The 17094-nt window shown below is 40.8% G+C and overlaps 1 protein-coding gene across 1 annotated transcript in view; it reads right to left on the bottom strand.

Moving 5' to 3' along the window:
• The window catches only part of SYNPR (synaptoporin), a 287678-nt gene that overhangs the window by 34708 nt on the left and 235876 nt on the right, over positions 1-17094 (bottom strand). Inside the window, exon 4 of the mRNA XM_082664117.1 lies at positions 7288-7486. Coding sequence (XP_082520243.1) covers positions 7288-7486 — 199 coding nt within the window. The remainder of the gene's footprint in view (positions 1-7287; positions 7487-17094) is intronic.

Genomic DNA, 17094 nt, shown 5'->3' with positions numbered 1-17094 from the left:
GAATAAAGCAGGGAACTTGAGGCCGGCAGCTAGGTCTTACTCTGCAGTGTGTCCTTGGTGCCTAGCACAAGGCCTGGGACCCAGCAGGACTTAGACAGCCTTGATCATTACTCTTGAATCCAAGGAAGAGCTTTGTCTTGTAATCAAAAAGGAAACACATTTGGGGCTTTGCCAAATTTCCACTAGGTTCTGGTTTTTCTAATTGAATGATGAGTTCCCTGGAATGAGAGGAAATCTGACAAAAATGGATGGAGTCTGGACAAACACTCTCTGCTAGCCCTCGGAAGGCACTGGCTCCAACACAGGACAGGAAGAGCTCTGGGCCCCTGAAGAATCACACTAATTCCATAAGCAGTTCACTGCTTTTATTAAGGCTACCGACTACAGCTCATCTCTTTGTTTAACTAGTTAATTGGAGAAATGTGGTACCAAATACGGTGGGGATTAACGCTCCTCTAAACTGTAATTAAGAATCTGTTAATCATACGAAAGCTGGAAAAGAGCTGAGGATGTAAAATCTGATCAAACGTGTAGACGTTGTGCTGTGGGAACATTTAAAGCGGATCAATTTATTTGCCTTCATCTGTGGTGCCGATTCTGGAACGATGTATTTGTTGATGCAAAATATATAGTAGTTTAGATTAACAGTTCATGGTAAGGTTAGGTCCATGCCCTTTTTTTTTTTTTTTTAACATCTTTATTGGAGTATAATTGCTTTACAATGGTGTGCTAGTTGCTGCTGTATAACAAAGTGAATTAGCTATACATATACATATGTTCCCATAACCCCTCCCTCTTGCGTCTCCCTCCCACCCTCCCTATCCCACCCCTCTAGGTGGTCACAAAGCACCGAGCTGATCTCCCTGTGCTAAGCGGCTGCTCCCCACTAGCTATCTGTTTTACGTTTGGTAGTGTACATACGTCCATGCCACTCTCTCACAGCTTACCCTTCCCCCTCCCCGTGTCCTCAATTCCATTCTCTACATCTGCGTCTTTATTCCTGTCCTGCCACTAGGTTCTTCAGAAACTTTTTTTTTTTAGATTCCATATATATGTGTTAGCATATTTGTTTTTCTCTTTCTGACTTACTTCACTCTGTATGACAGACGCTAGGTCCATCCACCTCACTACAAAAAACTCAATTTCGTTTCTTTTTAGGTCCATGCCCCCCTTTTGTACTGCCAACACTTCTTGGTTCAAAGAGCGAGGAATTGGAAACTACAGACACACACACACACACACACACACGCACGCACACACCCCCCACAAGCCAGAATGTCAGATTCTGACAGGTGTGCCTACCCCTAACAAGATACACATTTGGGAGGCTTCAAATGATGGTATTCTTTTTTTGCACCAAATACATTATACTTGGGGCAGAATTTCAAAATAATCTCCTCTGTTTAATCTCCTCCGTTTATCCTCTCATCATCCACTACGTGCTGTGGAGTTGTCTTTACTATTAGCCCAGCCCACCTGGGGAGGGAGTGCCTTGGCTTCCGGGTGGAGGTTCACTTCCTCCGCCAGGTAGGTCACCAAAGTCCATCTACATAACCTCTAGCAGGTCATTTGTAGGAGAGTCATAATTACTAAATAATTTTCCTCACCAGGCTGGATGCTTTTAGTTCACCCATATACACACATTGCTTGGCCTGTTGAAGATACAATTTAAGTGAAATACACTTAGACATCAAGTATAACTAACATGAGGAGAGAAGAGAGAAGAAAGAGGGAAGAAAGAGAAGAGGGAAAAAGGGTGAGGAAAGGGAGGAGAGAGAAGAGGAGAGGCGAGAGAGGGGCTTCTCAGCAATTTCTGAATAGCTCAGAGACTGCAATTCTGATTTCCATCTCTAATGACAGCCAAGAAAGATGCAGTAGAGAGTAGGAACACGCACTGGATTCTCTGAGCATCCAGCTCTGTGCCTGCCTCCTATTCTCCTCTCCGTGATGGCCTCGGCCCCTACTTGACAATGGGGAGCCTTATTTTGTTACGGGGTTAAAAATCCACCTTCCAATCACCTCATAGAGCAGGGTTCCAGAAACAGAAAGGTTAACTGGAAGGCTCAACCTAGCAATTGCGATCTTAGAAGGAGTCCTGAGTCGAGCTTGATCGTGTGGGACTTGGCAGCGGGTGGGGGCCGAGGGAAGAAAGTGCCTGGGATAAGGGGACTGGAGGAGAGTAGGATTGTGAGGGCTGCAGGCAATTAAAGGAAGGTGCCTGCAATTCCTCTTCAGGGGGCTAAGGTACTACCTAGTAACGGGCAGGAGAAAAATTAACCTGAGGATAACGACAGGGCTACAATTAGATACCATTAATCCATCACTGGCTGGCGTGCCTCTCCCTGTGCAAAGCTCTTTGTAGGCATTAACTCTTCCTTTTCTTACAGCAGCCTTGTGACATGTGTATTATTATTAGCTTCATTCTATAGATAAAGTCGTAGGCTTCCAACTGTTAAATAACAGGTCATACAGGGGGATTAAAATCCAGGACCCCAAAGTTTAGCCACTACCCTCAAGACCACTGGCCTAAGAGTCTGAGTCCTTGTTCTGCCATTAGCTTCTTTGACCACAGGCAAGGTCCCTAATCTCCCAGCGATTCATTTTCCCATGCCTGGTGCTTGATAAAGAGAAGTCACAGTGAATCTGTGGAATGAGGTTCATTGTAATCGCTCCACGTCTCTCTCAGGATTGTTTTGAGGTTGGATGGGGAATATGAAAATATTAGGAATGCATCGGGCATAAAACAAATGTGAGCCATGGTACCACTGCATGACCGCAATGGTTGTAAACACTTCTGGTCCCATAAACTGCCTCTGGTCAACCTGATCTCCTTTACGGGAAAAGGAGAGCTTCAACAACACAGCCCCTTCCCTTCCCACAAAATCTTAAAGTGAATATTGATTCTACTTGACATTTAGAGTAGTTACTTTAAACCAAATCTCTCCTGAGAAGGATTCACCAAAATGTGGGATGGTGTTTATTAGATACTCATTCTGAGAGCACTTTGTCAGCTCTGTAAGATAAGTTATTTTTTTAAACTACTTTACATTAATATTAAAAAAAAAACACCCTAAAGCCTCACATCGTCACTATTTGACATGAGATCTGAAAATGGTTCAGAACATCCTGTCTCAGAAATCTAGGCAGGAGATTTGGCTTTAAAACTGTACTCTAAGGAACATGACAGAATGATATAACCAGAGGTGACATTTCAATTCCACAATCATGAACCATTCAGGTGGCCAATTCTGCTTTATGAGAAAGATATTTATTCATCTGTACAAGAAGGCACTCACTGTGGTGACGTACAGTAGCTGGCTGAGTTTTTGGCCTGATTTTCTCACTATTGTGTCATTCAGCATCATTAACAATTATGTTACTTCTAAAGACATGCAGATTCTCATTTTCACTTAAAGGTGGGGAATCTTCTCAAGCATATTCAGTAGAGAAAGATACCTTAAAAAATAGCCATTGATCATAGCCATTGGCTCCAGTCTGCCTGACATTGCTCATGACTGCTTACAAATACACAGTAATCAGTCCTGGTAATCTCTGATTTATAACAGCCATTGATCTTGGGCATGTTTAAAGCCTGTTTTCTATCACTGACATCCCTTATGTGCAACAGAGATAAACAGCAGAACCCTCTAGTTATCCTAGCATCATAGATTCACGGCAGCCATTCTATAACTCCAAATGGATTCTGAAGGCAAATTTTAAAAAACCCTCTATGACAGTCAAAGAAGCAGAGAAGTCTAGGGGTTCTAGGGTTTGGTTTCTCTATATCCTGAGCAAGAAAATAACAGGAGCTGTCCAGGTGTATAAACCAATTTGTCCTACCCACCTATGCCCCTCCAAATTTGTAGCACGTTGCCTATCAGGATTTTGGACCCTCTTGCATGGTAGTTATGAATTTGGGCCCTGGATTTGGAGAGACCTGGGTTCAAACTCTACCCTCTGACTATTAGTAATGTGACCTGGGAGAGTTAATTGGGTAACTTCGAGCCTCCCTTTCCTCACCTATAAAAGTGTATAACAATACAAGCTACAGTTGTTGTGAGTATTAAATCAACTCTACACAGCGTAAGAAACTCTATCAATACCAGCCGGTATTATTGTTGTTACTATTATCAACACCATCACCATCCTCATCACTTTCCTCCACACTGATCTTATCTGTGCATGATGTATCCTGTCATGTCCTAGAGGATTACAGAGAATCCCGAACTACAGAATAAAGGGGAAAAAAAATCCCTAAACAAACAAAGCAACAATAACAAAAGAATAGTTAGTGACAGGAACAGATAGAACAAGTAATGATCAGTAGCCATCTTTCTGAATAAATAGGCTTGGCTTTAAAAAAGTACAATTACTGTTAGTTTAGTATTTGAAGGTTTTCTTAGGTATGAACCACATTCTTGAGATCTTGCTCACACTGTGGACTGGCCTTAACCTACTAACTCACAGTTAAGGGTGGGTACCATAGCCCACCCCTCCCTCCCCAGTCACGGCCCCACTGTGGTGGGATTAGAAGTGGAAAGGCTTGTCATTTGCAGGTGCAATGGCATCATATTGATCCTCTACATTCATTCTGTCTCTGTGACTCTTAGGATTCGGGCTCGCTTTTAAATTAACTTTTATCTGCTAAGTAATGAGCACATCAGTTTTTTAATATCACTGAAGTCTCACCTAGGAGCCTTTCCCTTTTTATTACTAGAATTAACTCCCCGCTCCTCTCCTTCTTCCACGATGTAATAAAACAAAACCTACCCAGTGTAGTAAACAATTCAGGATTTCATAATATCCTGCTTGATGGGAAAGACTATTTATACAGAGATGAAATAGCATGGCCTCACAAGGTTACTTCTTATGAGGAGAATGTAGTTTTATATAACAAAATAGAGCTTTTCCCACTTTATAGGCAAACTAACTGAGTCAGTTTCTTCTCTCTGGAAGTCAGAGCATTTCCTCAGACTTTAGAATTCTATGAGAGTGTCTGCATGTATCCAGGAATGGATGCATACATGTCAGTTTTATAGTATACATACACATACACACACACACACACACACACACACGTATCTCAACCTCTTTGATGTATCTATCTACACGTCATGCGAGGGTTAACCCCAAGGTAGGTGACACTGTTAAAGATCTTTTAAAATCATTAAGACCAGTAGCTCCAATTTGGGAGGGAAAATTAAAAAAAGACATCTGTCCAAAGGTTCAAGTTGTGCTGATTGACTCTTCTTTTTCCACAATAACATACTGAAGTGCTATAAAACAGATCTTTCCCCAGTCCCTTCAAACTTAATCATGACGTTTTACAAATAAGGGTTTCTCCCAGCTACCCTTCAAAACATGCTGATTTTAAGTTTCTGGTCTCTATAATATATAGATTAGACTAGAGATCTGTAAAATTTATTTCACTCATGTACTCCCTATAAGAATTTGTAAAAACTGTGTGCCTATTCGTATAACGTTGACATAGAATTTTGTTTTTATTAAAAGTCTAAACAGTTGCAAGAGTATAATGTTGGGCATAAGTATTGATATTTAAAAATATATCCCATCGTATCAATTTTTAGATGAATTCAATGGAATTGTTATTTGATATTCTCTATTACCCATTTAAAAATTATTAAACAAATTCCTCATTAACAGTCAGAAACTTTACATGTTCTTTTTGTTCTCCTTGAACTTGTATTTCCATTATACTTCCCCCACCGAATCATAGCCTCATATAACATTTTTTTATACTGGAAAGCATTTTATCGATCACCCTGTTACATTTCTTTGAAACAAAAATATGTATATAAATTAAAATTACTCTTTGATTACCCATGACCCTAATGCTTTAAGTATCAAAAATTTTTCTTTTGAGCTGGGTAATCATTAAAAATGTTATTAATGCACAATTGTCCAAAACAACATAAAGATATTATAAATGTTAATAATTATTAAATTTTAAAAGTAAAATTTTTATTAGAAATGTATGGGACGGTTTTTTCTTCAATTAGCTGATGTACTTTTGAGGGAAAAATATTACTTACTTATAACATGGGACTTGATTCAGCATAAATTCTATTTCCATTTCTCGTTGTACAGATGTGTTGAGAAGGTTTGCTCACAGAAATGAGTAGATGAGAATGGATGGGGTTTTGTTATAGTGATGCCATTAATTTCTCTGAATTCCTTCTGAGTAATATGTCCCAGACCACAGAGTGATCTGTCATCAAAGTTACTTTTTAATGATCTATCAGCTGACATAGATTAGGAATTTCTATTTTATTGAAAGGAAAAAATTGGAAACCTCCTTAGATGCAGAAGGATACACTACCCAGCCATTTGAATAACTCACTTTTGTCAATACCAACACCGATATTTCAAATGGTCCTTTTTTTTAGTGCCTCCAAGGTTTCGCAACCTAGCAATATCCCGTGTGTGGGGATGGAAAAGAAGGATGCTTTTAGTTTATAAAAGGGGAATAGGTGATTAAGAAAGAAGCATTAACATATTTTCAGAAGCAGGGCATTCTCAGTAAGATAAGTTTTAGGCAAATGTACATGAGAAAGCTGAAAAATTTTAAATGTATTTCCTTAAAGTTATCCATGCTTATGTACTCCTCTGAGAGTTGTGTTCCCCTAGGTGTCTGTGTGTCCCTATTTGGACAGGCTGAGCTAGATTGGTTTCACCCAGGTGAGTCCTTGAACCATTGTGTAAGGAAAAGAAAGTGGGGGCGGGTTGGTGGTGGAAAGAGATAAGATAGAGACAGAGACAGAGACAGAGACAGAGACAGAGACAGAGAGAGAGAGAGAGAGAGAGAGAGAGAGAGAAAGGGAGATTCAGAGACAGAGAACTCCATCTTCAAACTAAACCATTCTATGACCAGTCTATCATATACCAAAGGAATAACACATTTCAATAAGTACAAGTCACACTGTCTAAACAACCAGTGAGAAAAAATGGTCGACTAACTCCATAATACTGGAATTATAAATAAATCTGCCGCAAGCCTCACTACTCTTTCCTTGATCTCATGAGATTTCCAAGCATTTATTGCAGAGGAGTTTCTAGCAACTCTTACAATACTTCTCCAGCGAAGGGGCACAAAAGAATGACAGGCATCATGTTTTCGTTTTAGATCTAAGAGATTTGGATGAAAAAGAATGTGACTGCCTTTCAAATACATGCCCTGAGGGCTCAGGTAACTCCAAAGCCTTTAAGCACTGGAAAAAAGAAATTAGAAAGGACAGAAGAAGTTATTTCATAAAGCAAACCACTTACTATGAGTGGACCCCGGTTGTTTTCTCGATACTTGTTCTGGAAGAAAATGTAAACGACAGTGGCGGCCAAGGAGTAGAGGAAGGCAAAGACAGCCACGGTGACGAAGAACTCTGCCGAAGATGAGGAGTCGCCAATCAGGGCCACCTTCTGCCGTTCCTTCCCCTCACAGGTGGGCACCTCAAACGTCACCTGGTGTAACCTAAAGTACCAGAGATACCAGAGAGGAGAATCGTTAAAATGCTCTGGAGAGAAAACTCGATGCCATAAGTGAGATGTGATTTGAGACCTTCATGGCATGCCTCTGTGACAAATTCATTAGAGAAATTACAGAGACTGTAGCTGGACTCGTGGAAGCAGATACTGCAGTTAAACATCATTGCATTAGGTTTCACAGTAGCTAGTCACTTTAGAGAGCGGGGAGGAGGGAAGGGGAAAGTGATCCTGAAATGATGATGGGTTAGACTATGACATCCTCCCCCTTAAGTTCTCCAGTGGTTTCTCATTATACTTGGACTCACACCCTAAATCCTAAGCGTGACCCACCAGGTCCTGGCTTACGGTCTTTTCACTGACTGTTCCCTTTCCCTCAATCACTCTGTCTCCTGACATTGCCCATGGCTGGTTCCTTCGTGGCATTCAGGTGACAGCTCAAAATGTCATCTCCTGGGAAAGGCTTTTCCTGACTATTAATCTAAAATAGTACTTTTCCCTTAGACATTTCTATCACATCTCCCTGTTCAATGTCATTCATAGCGCCCATCACCAACCACACTTCCTTGGTAACGTATTTAATTACTTTTTTTTAATTTTCTGTCTCCACTTGATTTGGGATCTTGACTTTCTTCTTCTCTGTAAATCCTGAATGCCTGACACTTGTTAGACACTCAGTAAACAGGACTTGGATAAGTGAACATTTTTCTTGATTCTGTAAGATGACTGATACGCCCTAGTTTGAGTGAACTTTGAGAACTTCTATTTTAGAGAATAAGTTCTGTCAGGACAGCATCCAGGCCCAATATATTACTTAATAGAGAAAAATAAGATTTTGGAGGGCAGTACATTCTGCTCAATAAATGACACCTAAGGAAGATGTGTTATATCTAGTACATGGCTCATGCTGTGAACTGGGTGGTGATCTGTAATTCAATGTAGGAGCCAAAATTCTGCTTCTTCAGAAATGACTAAATTATTCCTTGAGTATTAGGGAGGCACTTGGAAATAGACATGAATGAGGCTTAGTGATATCAGTAAAGGAACACCTGGAAAATTATTTACAGAACCAACAATGATGATAAAACCACTGACGAACACGATAAATTCCCAACTTATGCTTAAGAAGTATTTCTCTTACTAAGCAAAACTTGATTCCTTTAAAATATATTTTTTGTGTACATTCTCTTACAATTCGGATAATGACAAAATGATAAAATAGTAATACTAATAGCAACTAACATACTGGAGCATTTATGTGCTAGATATTGTTTTTTTTTCTTTTTGCTGTACGCTGGCCTCTCACTGCTGTGGCCTCTCCCGTTGCGGAGCAGAGGCTCCAGACACGCAGGCTCAGCGGCCATGGCTCACGGGCCCAGCCGCTCTGCGGCATGTGGGATCTTCCCGGACCGGGGCACGAATCCGTGTCCCCTGCATCGGCAGGTGGACTCTCAACCACTGTGCCACCAGGGAAGCCCTAGATATTGTGTTTTATATGTACTGTTTCATTTAATGCTCACAGCAGCCCTATGATGTAGGCATTTTATTGCCCCTTCCCCCTTTACACATGAAGAAACAGGCTTAGAAAAGATTAATTTGTGCTAAACCACAAAGCTAGTAAATAGGGCCAGGAACTTTTTAACTTCTACATTAATCTGTTTCTATTAAATAATGAGGATATTAAAACTAGGATGAGTTTTTTAAAAAGTGGAGCCCACGGACAACTAACATCATAACTATGGGTCTTGTTAAAAATGTATATGCCAGGGTCTGCCCCAGACCTACTGAACTGAAATCTCTAGGGGTGTAGCCTAGCTGACAACCAAAGAAGAAAACTCCAGTCCCCCTAAGTTCCTTATTTCTCAGAAATCTATTCTTTTTCATTTATTGCTTGACTTGAGAAAACTGTTTACATAGCTTGATTTTGCTTATTTATACTGAAGATCCTCTTGTTTCTTGTCAACCAGAAAAGTGTACAGCTTCAGCAAAATTCAGGAAAATAGAAGCATTCGTCATGGTTATGCTGTAGAGACCCTTCCTCCCCTTGCCAGAGATACTAACATATTTCTCAATAGCTGAGTCTGTGGGAATGCTGAAAAATGAAATAGATTGAAAAGGTAATCATGCCAATTATTCTGATGGAGGTGATTTTCAAATAATGAACACTTTTTTTCTCACTATCTTGTATACGTCATCCATGCAACGTATTTTTTAAAAACATCTTTATTGGAGTATAATTGCTTTACAGTGTTGTGTTATTCTCTCACTTCGTCCCAGCTTACCCTTCTCCCTCCTTGTGTCCTCAAGTCCATTCTCTACATGTGTCTTTATTCCTGTCCTGCCCCTAGGTTCATCAGAACCATTTTTTTTTTTAGATTCCATATATATATGTGTTAGCATACAGAGAAAGTTTTTCTCTTTCTGACTTACTTCACTCTGTATGACAGAGGGAACCCTCTTGCACTGTTGGTGGGAATGTAAATTGATACAGCCACTATGGAGAACATTATGGAGGTTTCTTAAAAAACTAAAAGTAAAACTACCATATGACCCAGCCATCCCTCTACTGGGTGTATACCCTGAGAAAACCATAATTCAAAAAGAGTCATGTACCACAATGTTCATTGCAGCACTATTTACAATAGCCAGGACATGGACACAACCTAAATGTCCACTGACAGATGAATGGATAAAAAAGATGTGGCACATTTATACAATGGAATATTACTCAGCCAGAAAAAGAAGCACTCAACCTGTATTTTTAACAAGAAGCTCTGTAGTTCACGCAATGTCTAGATTCTGGGGATAACACAGGGGACAAAGATAGATGGGCTGGTCCCTGCTCATGTTGAACTTCAAGTTTAGAGGGAAAAGATAGCTCTTCTGAGAGGAGCCCTAGGCTAGTCTGGGGGTGGGGTGGTCAGGGTAAGATTCCCTGTGGAAGTGATTTTTAAGCTGCAGCTTGAAAAGTGAGTAGAAATTGTCCAGATCAAAAGCTGAGAAAAAAGCACAGTGAAATACAACTTCACACCTGCTAGGATGGCTACAATCAAAATGATTATAAAATTGGAATAAGAAGAGTTAGTGAGATTAGATTGGAATAACAAGATAGGATTGGAATAGTAAGTTCCAATTAGAAAGCTGGGAACTTTCATACATTGTTGGTGGAAATGTGAACGGTACAGTCACTTTGGAAAAACAGTCTGGCAGTTCTACAGGTGGTTAAACGTAAGAGTTATCACACGGTCTGACAATTCCACTCCTAGATACATATCCAAGAGAAATGATAACATTTGTCTGCACTAAACTTGTACTAGAATGTTCATATCAGCATTATTCATAACAGCCAAAAAGCGGAAACAACCCAAACATCTGTCAGCTGATGAATGGATAAATGAAATGTGGTATAGCCATAGGGTGGAATATTATTTGTCAATACGAAGGAATGAAGTACTGATCCAAGTTACAGCATAGATGATCCTTGAAAACATCTAAGCGAAACATCTAAACAGCTAAGTGAAAGAAGCCCGTCACAAAGGACCACACATTGTATGATTCCATGTATAGGAAATGTTCAGAATAGACAAATTTATGGAGACAAAGAGTAGGTTAGTGTTTGCCTAGGGCTGATGGGGGAGGATTGGGGATGATGGCTTAGTGGTACAGGATTTCTTTTTGGGGTAACGAAAACACTTTAGAATCGATGGTAGTGATGGACACACACTCTGTGAATATATTAAAATCCATCCAATAGTACATTTTAAATGAATGAATTGTATGGTATGTGAATTATATTTCAATAAAGCTGTTAAAAAATAGAGATGAAAGAGCATGTATCAAGATCCTGAAAAGCCAAGGAGCACAGCACATGGGATGAAATATGCCTAGGGATCTGGCATATGGCAGGAAGGGATGAGTGACGGAGGATGAGATGGAAAAGTAGCCAGAGACTCTCACTGCAGGGTCTTGTGGGTCAGGTTATAGACTTGGGTCTCTATAAGTTTTAAAATTTTTCCTAGTGATGACAACTTTTAGGATTTATTCTCTTAACTTCCATATATAACATATAGTATGTTATATTTATCACGATGTACATTACATCCCTAGTACTTATTTATCTTATAACTGGAAATTAGTACCTTTTGAATGTCTTCATCCAATTCCCCCTCCCCGCCACCTCCACCCCCCAGTACCCACAAATCTGATTTTTTTTCTGTGAGTTTGTTTGTTTTTGAAGTATAATTGACCTACAACACTATGTCAGTTCCTGTTGCACAACACAGTGATTTGATATTTCCATACATTTCAAGATGATCACCACGATAAGTCTAGTTATGATATTACAACACAAAGATATTACATAGTTATTGACTATATTCCCCACACTGTCACTCACTTATTTTGCAACTGGAAGTTTGTACCTCTTAATCTCCCTCAACTATTTCTCTCCTCCCTCCAGTCTCCTCCCTCTGGCAATCACCTATTTGTTCTCTGTATCTATAACTCTGTTTCTGTTTTGTTATGTTTGATCATTTGTTTTGTTTTTTAGATTCCACATGTAAGTGAAATCACACGGTATTTGTCTTTCTCTGACTTATTCCACTAAGCACAATACCCTTTAGGTTCATCCACGTTGTCGAAAATGGCAAGATTTCATTCTTTTTTTTTCATTTTTTTTCATTCTTTTTTATGGCTAATATTCCACTATATATATCTTTGTCCTTTCGTCTTAATGGGCATTTAGGTCGCTTCCATATCTTGGCTATTGTAAATAATGATACGGTGAATACAGGGGTGCATATATCCTTTCTACTTAGTGTTTTTGTTTCTTTGGATAAATACCTAGGAGTGGATCTTTATCTGAAGACCAAGATTGGCAAGATTTTCTTATAATAAACGACATGTAAAACAAAAATAGCAGGCAGGACCACATCACCTGTGGCAACTATTTAGAAGCAGGCACACGTGCTTTCCAGATGTTAGGATCAGCAACGCTTCCAAACGCCAGTTCCCTCAGCTCACACGTACAGACTGGGTCTGCAATTTTTGTGTACTCTGAGAGCAGCAGGAAGGGGGAGAATAAAATAAGTTTTTTCTGTGCAGTCAGCTGAATATCAACATTTTCCTCGTTGCTAACTTATCGCATTGATTTACAGTAAATGTTAATGGTGCTTATGGGCACAAGGCAAAAAAAATAATCACTAACAAATCTGCCATGCTTATTAATACCAGTGATCTATAGCTTGGCATTTAGCTCTCAAGCCACATGGGGTAAAATCAGGAGCAAGAGGGAAAACAGAAGTGAAGCTCTATGCTGGTGTCTGTTCCGTGGAAGGCAATAGGGATCGTTTGTAAAGCAAGAGCACATCAGCTCAAAATGGTCTGAGCATAATAATTCATACCACTGAACATTTTGAATGCTATGGGATGGCATCTATTCCTAAATATATTTTACCAGAAAGGTTCTTTTAGGTAACAGTTACATACATATGCATAAATATATATGCTTTATTTTGGAGGGAGAGATTTTAGAATCAGCATGTGTTTAGCAGCTATAATAACTTTGGAAGCAAATAACATTCATTTAGAACCTAAACAAGGGAAAAACCGTTCTGTACAGACAGAGCGGGTCGGCTGATGGAATCTGGAAACTGACGGGGCCACCTCTGATCTTCTGAAGGACTAGTCAGGCGGCAACTGCTGAGCCTCCAACAGGATGAAATCCAATTTGTTCATTTCAAATGTATAATTCCCTCCTCAGCTGGCCTGACTCAGTCAAGGGGTAATTGAATTTTGTTGGGTTTTACTGCATTGTGTCAATCCACAAAGAAACCCTCCATGTGACAGTAGGTTCTTCTTTTTTCTTTTTAAAATTTTACCAACACTTAAACACAGCCTTTTAAGCATTTCACTCCTGCTTCAATTAAACTAAAGGAACTGCTGGGCACCCATAGTTTTTAGTTCTGTTTGTATGGCTTGGAAGAATATTAAGCAAGTTGGTGTTGCTTTATTAATAAAAATATTTATGACAACACCACCACCATTTTTCAACCTCCAGGCATTGTGTTAGCTTCTTTACTGGCTCATATCTCAATGCTCATAACAACTATCTTAAGTAGGTACTATCTGTCACCATTATACAGATGAGGAAACTGAGGCTTGAGGTGGGTAGTGAGCTTGCTGTAGGTCACGTGGTAGTGGAGGGCAGAGGTGAGTCTGAATGCAAGCAGATTAGGAGGACCTATACTAGTAACTACGGCACATCCCTGCCTCTATGCTTCTATACACTACCAAACGTAAAATAGATAGCTAGTGGGAAGCAGCCGTATAGCACAGGGAGATCAGCTCGGTGCTTTGTGACTGCCTGGAGGTGTGGGATAGGGAGGGTGGGAAGGAGGGAGACGCAAGAGGGAAGAGATATGGGGACATATGTATATGTATAACTGATTCACTTTGTTATAAAGCAGAAACTGACACACCATTGTAAAGTAATTATACTGCAGTAAAGATGTTAAAAAAAAAAAGTTATAGCATCCTTAGATTTCCAGACAAAGGTCTGTATAAAAATGACTAAGCCAGCTTTCCCATGCCATCTAATCTAATGGTAGACGGATAGTTTACACTGAATAAAATTCTAAACCAACATTCGCTCTGCTTCCACCTCGAAGCACGTGAATTAGGCATCGTACAAGGTACCTAGCAATGATGGAGTTGAATCCCTTTAGGCCGACCAACAGGAAGTCATTAAAAGCTTCCTAGTTTCCAAATTTTGTGCTGGGTTATTCTAACATTTCCTTTAGAAGCAAGTAGAGGGCAAACGAACCTGACTGCTTCACGTACTGAAATTGTGATCATCGTAGTGTCCATGGTTCTTTACAGGAGGGGGCTAGAGGCAGCACAAATTCATCTTCAGAGAGCACTGTACCATTAAGGGCATCTGGTAGTAAGACTTTTGAAGTTGTTGACAATATCTTTCACCGGGTGTGGAAGGAAATTGGACTAAAGCTCCTAATAGCACACCTGGGGGTGGTTCAGTGCAAGACAGTAAGGACACATCCCAAGGGTGGTGATCCTACCCAGGAGTTAATGTGGGAAGCATTAGGCTGTTGGGGAGCAAGCTGCTGCCACTGAATTTCTGATGGCCAGGATTCAAGTGGCCAAGGTGGGGACCAGAGGGCAACTGGCCAGTTGTGGTGCTGAGCACGTTTCTCTTCCCCAGATAATTTTCTACAGCCCCTGTTTCAATCCTTTTCGATCCCAGTTGATAAAGACTCTAATCCTCTTGCTCCAGTTCTTTCTCTCTTCCCAGTAGGAAATACTGGCATTTGTCTGGTTTTAGATTGACTTTTCCTTTGCTAGTCATGTGTGTGTGTGTGTGTGTGTGTGTGTGTATAATAAGTGCATTTGCCTGTGCATTTACACACTCACAGAGACCCCTACTCACTCAGTCTGTATGATTCACAACAGAAATCACTACAAGATCCTGGAAGTTTACACACACTTTCACACACTACATCTCATTTCCCCCCCCTCCCCAGCAACCTTCTCCATTTGAGAGACGAGGAAGCTGGAGCTCAGACATCTTAAAAGAATCATCAAAGACCACCCAGTCGGCACAGAGAAGGTAAACTCCACTACGCTCAGGTCCTTCATTCATTCAGGAGGAATTTGTTGAGCCCTGCGTGCCAGGCATCAGAGAAGCTAAGATGGGAAGGCAATAAGTTGTGAATGATGCGAGTACAGATTATGTATAGGACGTTGAAAAGGACAAGTCCCCTCTGACTGTCATTTCCCCTGGTTTTCTTACTGAACCTGAAACATGGCACTTGGTGACACTATAGTGATAGTGAGTCCACCTCTACTACCACTGGGTGCTAATCACCAACTGACAACATTATTGAGCACATACTAGGCCAGGCACCATGCCAAAGGTTTTCACGCATTATCTCACTTAAACCTTCAAACTTGATAAAGTGGGTACTATTTCCCTTCTTTTAGCAGTGAGGAAAGTGAGGAACAGAGTGGTAACACAAATTTTTGAAGCAAGGGCCTTGAAAAGAGTCTATCCAACGCCAAAGTTTTTACTCTTAGCCTCCCACATGAAAAAAATATAATGCTATTCACTGTTTTTATCACTCACATATTTACTGACTTCCCACACCATGGCTGCCTTTTCTGAGAGACTTCTTATAGTTGGCTCTCTCAATCTCTCCACTTCTGTTTGTTTCTCAACAGGACAGTGGTCATGGACTGAATGTCTGAATGTATGGGGTCCATGCTCCCCAGGCTCACGGGCAATTTCAAACTGTTTCTGAAGACTCACATGTTGATTAGAGCAAGGTTTTCCTTTATGCCACCAGCACCTCGTAAGGCATATTTATATGCTGTGGTCAAAATCTGGGGAGTGTCTCACTTCACAGAGCCTCAGGTACAGGATCTACTTGGAGTGGACAAGGCAGAAGACGGGGACAAGGTGAGGACTGAGAAGAGTCTTGGGAAATACGCTGGCTGCAGTGAGAGCTGAGAGGAGGCTCCAGCATCTGCCCTCAGGTTGCTAAAGTTGGACACAAGTTTGAAGTCCTCATCTTGCAAAGAAGACTGGAGAGACTTTGTCTGAGATACAGGACTCAATGACCGTAAGGTGATAAGGATCCGTTTACCTGGAATGCCTCTGTTGACAAAAGGGGTCATTACTAGGCTCTAGCCAACGTTAAAGAAACAGCAGAAATAGAAAACAATCCAGTTCACAAATATCCTTCTAGAAGCACCTCAGGGATTTTAATGATGCTGTTTGTTCCCACGAAGGTCAGTGGACCTGGAGGTGGTACCTACACCCCTGTCTGCTAGACCTGAGAGCTGACTTCCAGCTCCCTTATTTTCAGGTAAATGGCATTGTCTAGGCAGCCAGAATCATTTTTCCAGATATTTTTGTCCTAACCTTGGTTGAGTCAAAACCAGCTTCATCTCCAAGACTTGCAACAAAAGCACATCAGGTATTCACTAAAAATATTTTACTAGAAGAAGAAATCAAAACTAAGGGAAAGACAAAATGCTGTATGCATTTCTGTTCTTTTTTTTTTTTTTGCGGTACATGGGCCTCTCACTGTTGTGGCCTCTCCCGTTGTGGAGCACAGGCTCCAGATGCGCAGGCTCAGCGGCCATGGCTCACGGGTCCAGCCGCTCCGCGGCATGTGGGATCTTCCTGGACCGGGGCACGAACCCGCGTCCCCTGCATCAGCAGGCGGACTCTTAACCACTGCGCCACCAGGGAAGCCCCTGCATTTCTGTTCTTAAACACAAGGGCATTTCTCCCTGGTGTGATTATGTATTAAATGTACTAAAGCTTACTGTTTCCATGGGAGGAACATTCCATTACTTTTTGTGCTCTTCACTTCACTGTTAGGGAAGATAGTTGTTTTCTTAGGGAGAGTAATAACAAATATCAGACAGAGGGAACTGAGCTAGACATTGGAAAATGCAGTCAGGATTACTGCAAACACTACTCTTTTCTACACAATTCACTGTGCTTGTTCATATGAGGACAAGGCTGGAAAGTGACCGGCTCTTCCCTCAGTGTGTGCGTGTCATCTCCATGGG

This window comes from Grampus griseus (genome assembly GCF_964374135.1).
Source record: "Grampus griseus genome assembly, chromosome: 10".
Classification (NCBI taxonomy): Eukaryota; Metazoa; Chordata; class Mammalia; order Artiodactyla; family Delphinidae; genus Grampus; species Grampus griseus.
Note: the sequence above shows the minus strand (reverse complement) of the source record. Positions and strands in the feature narration are given on the sequence as shown.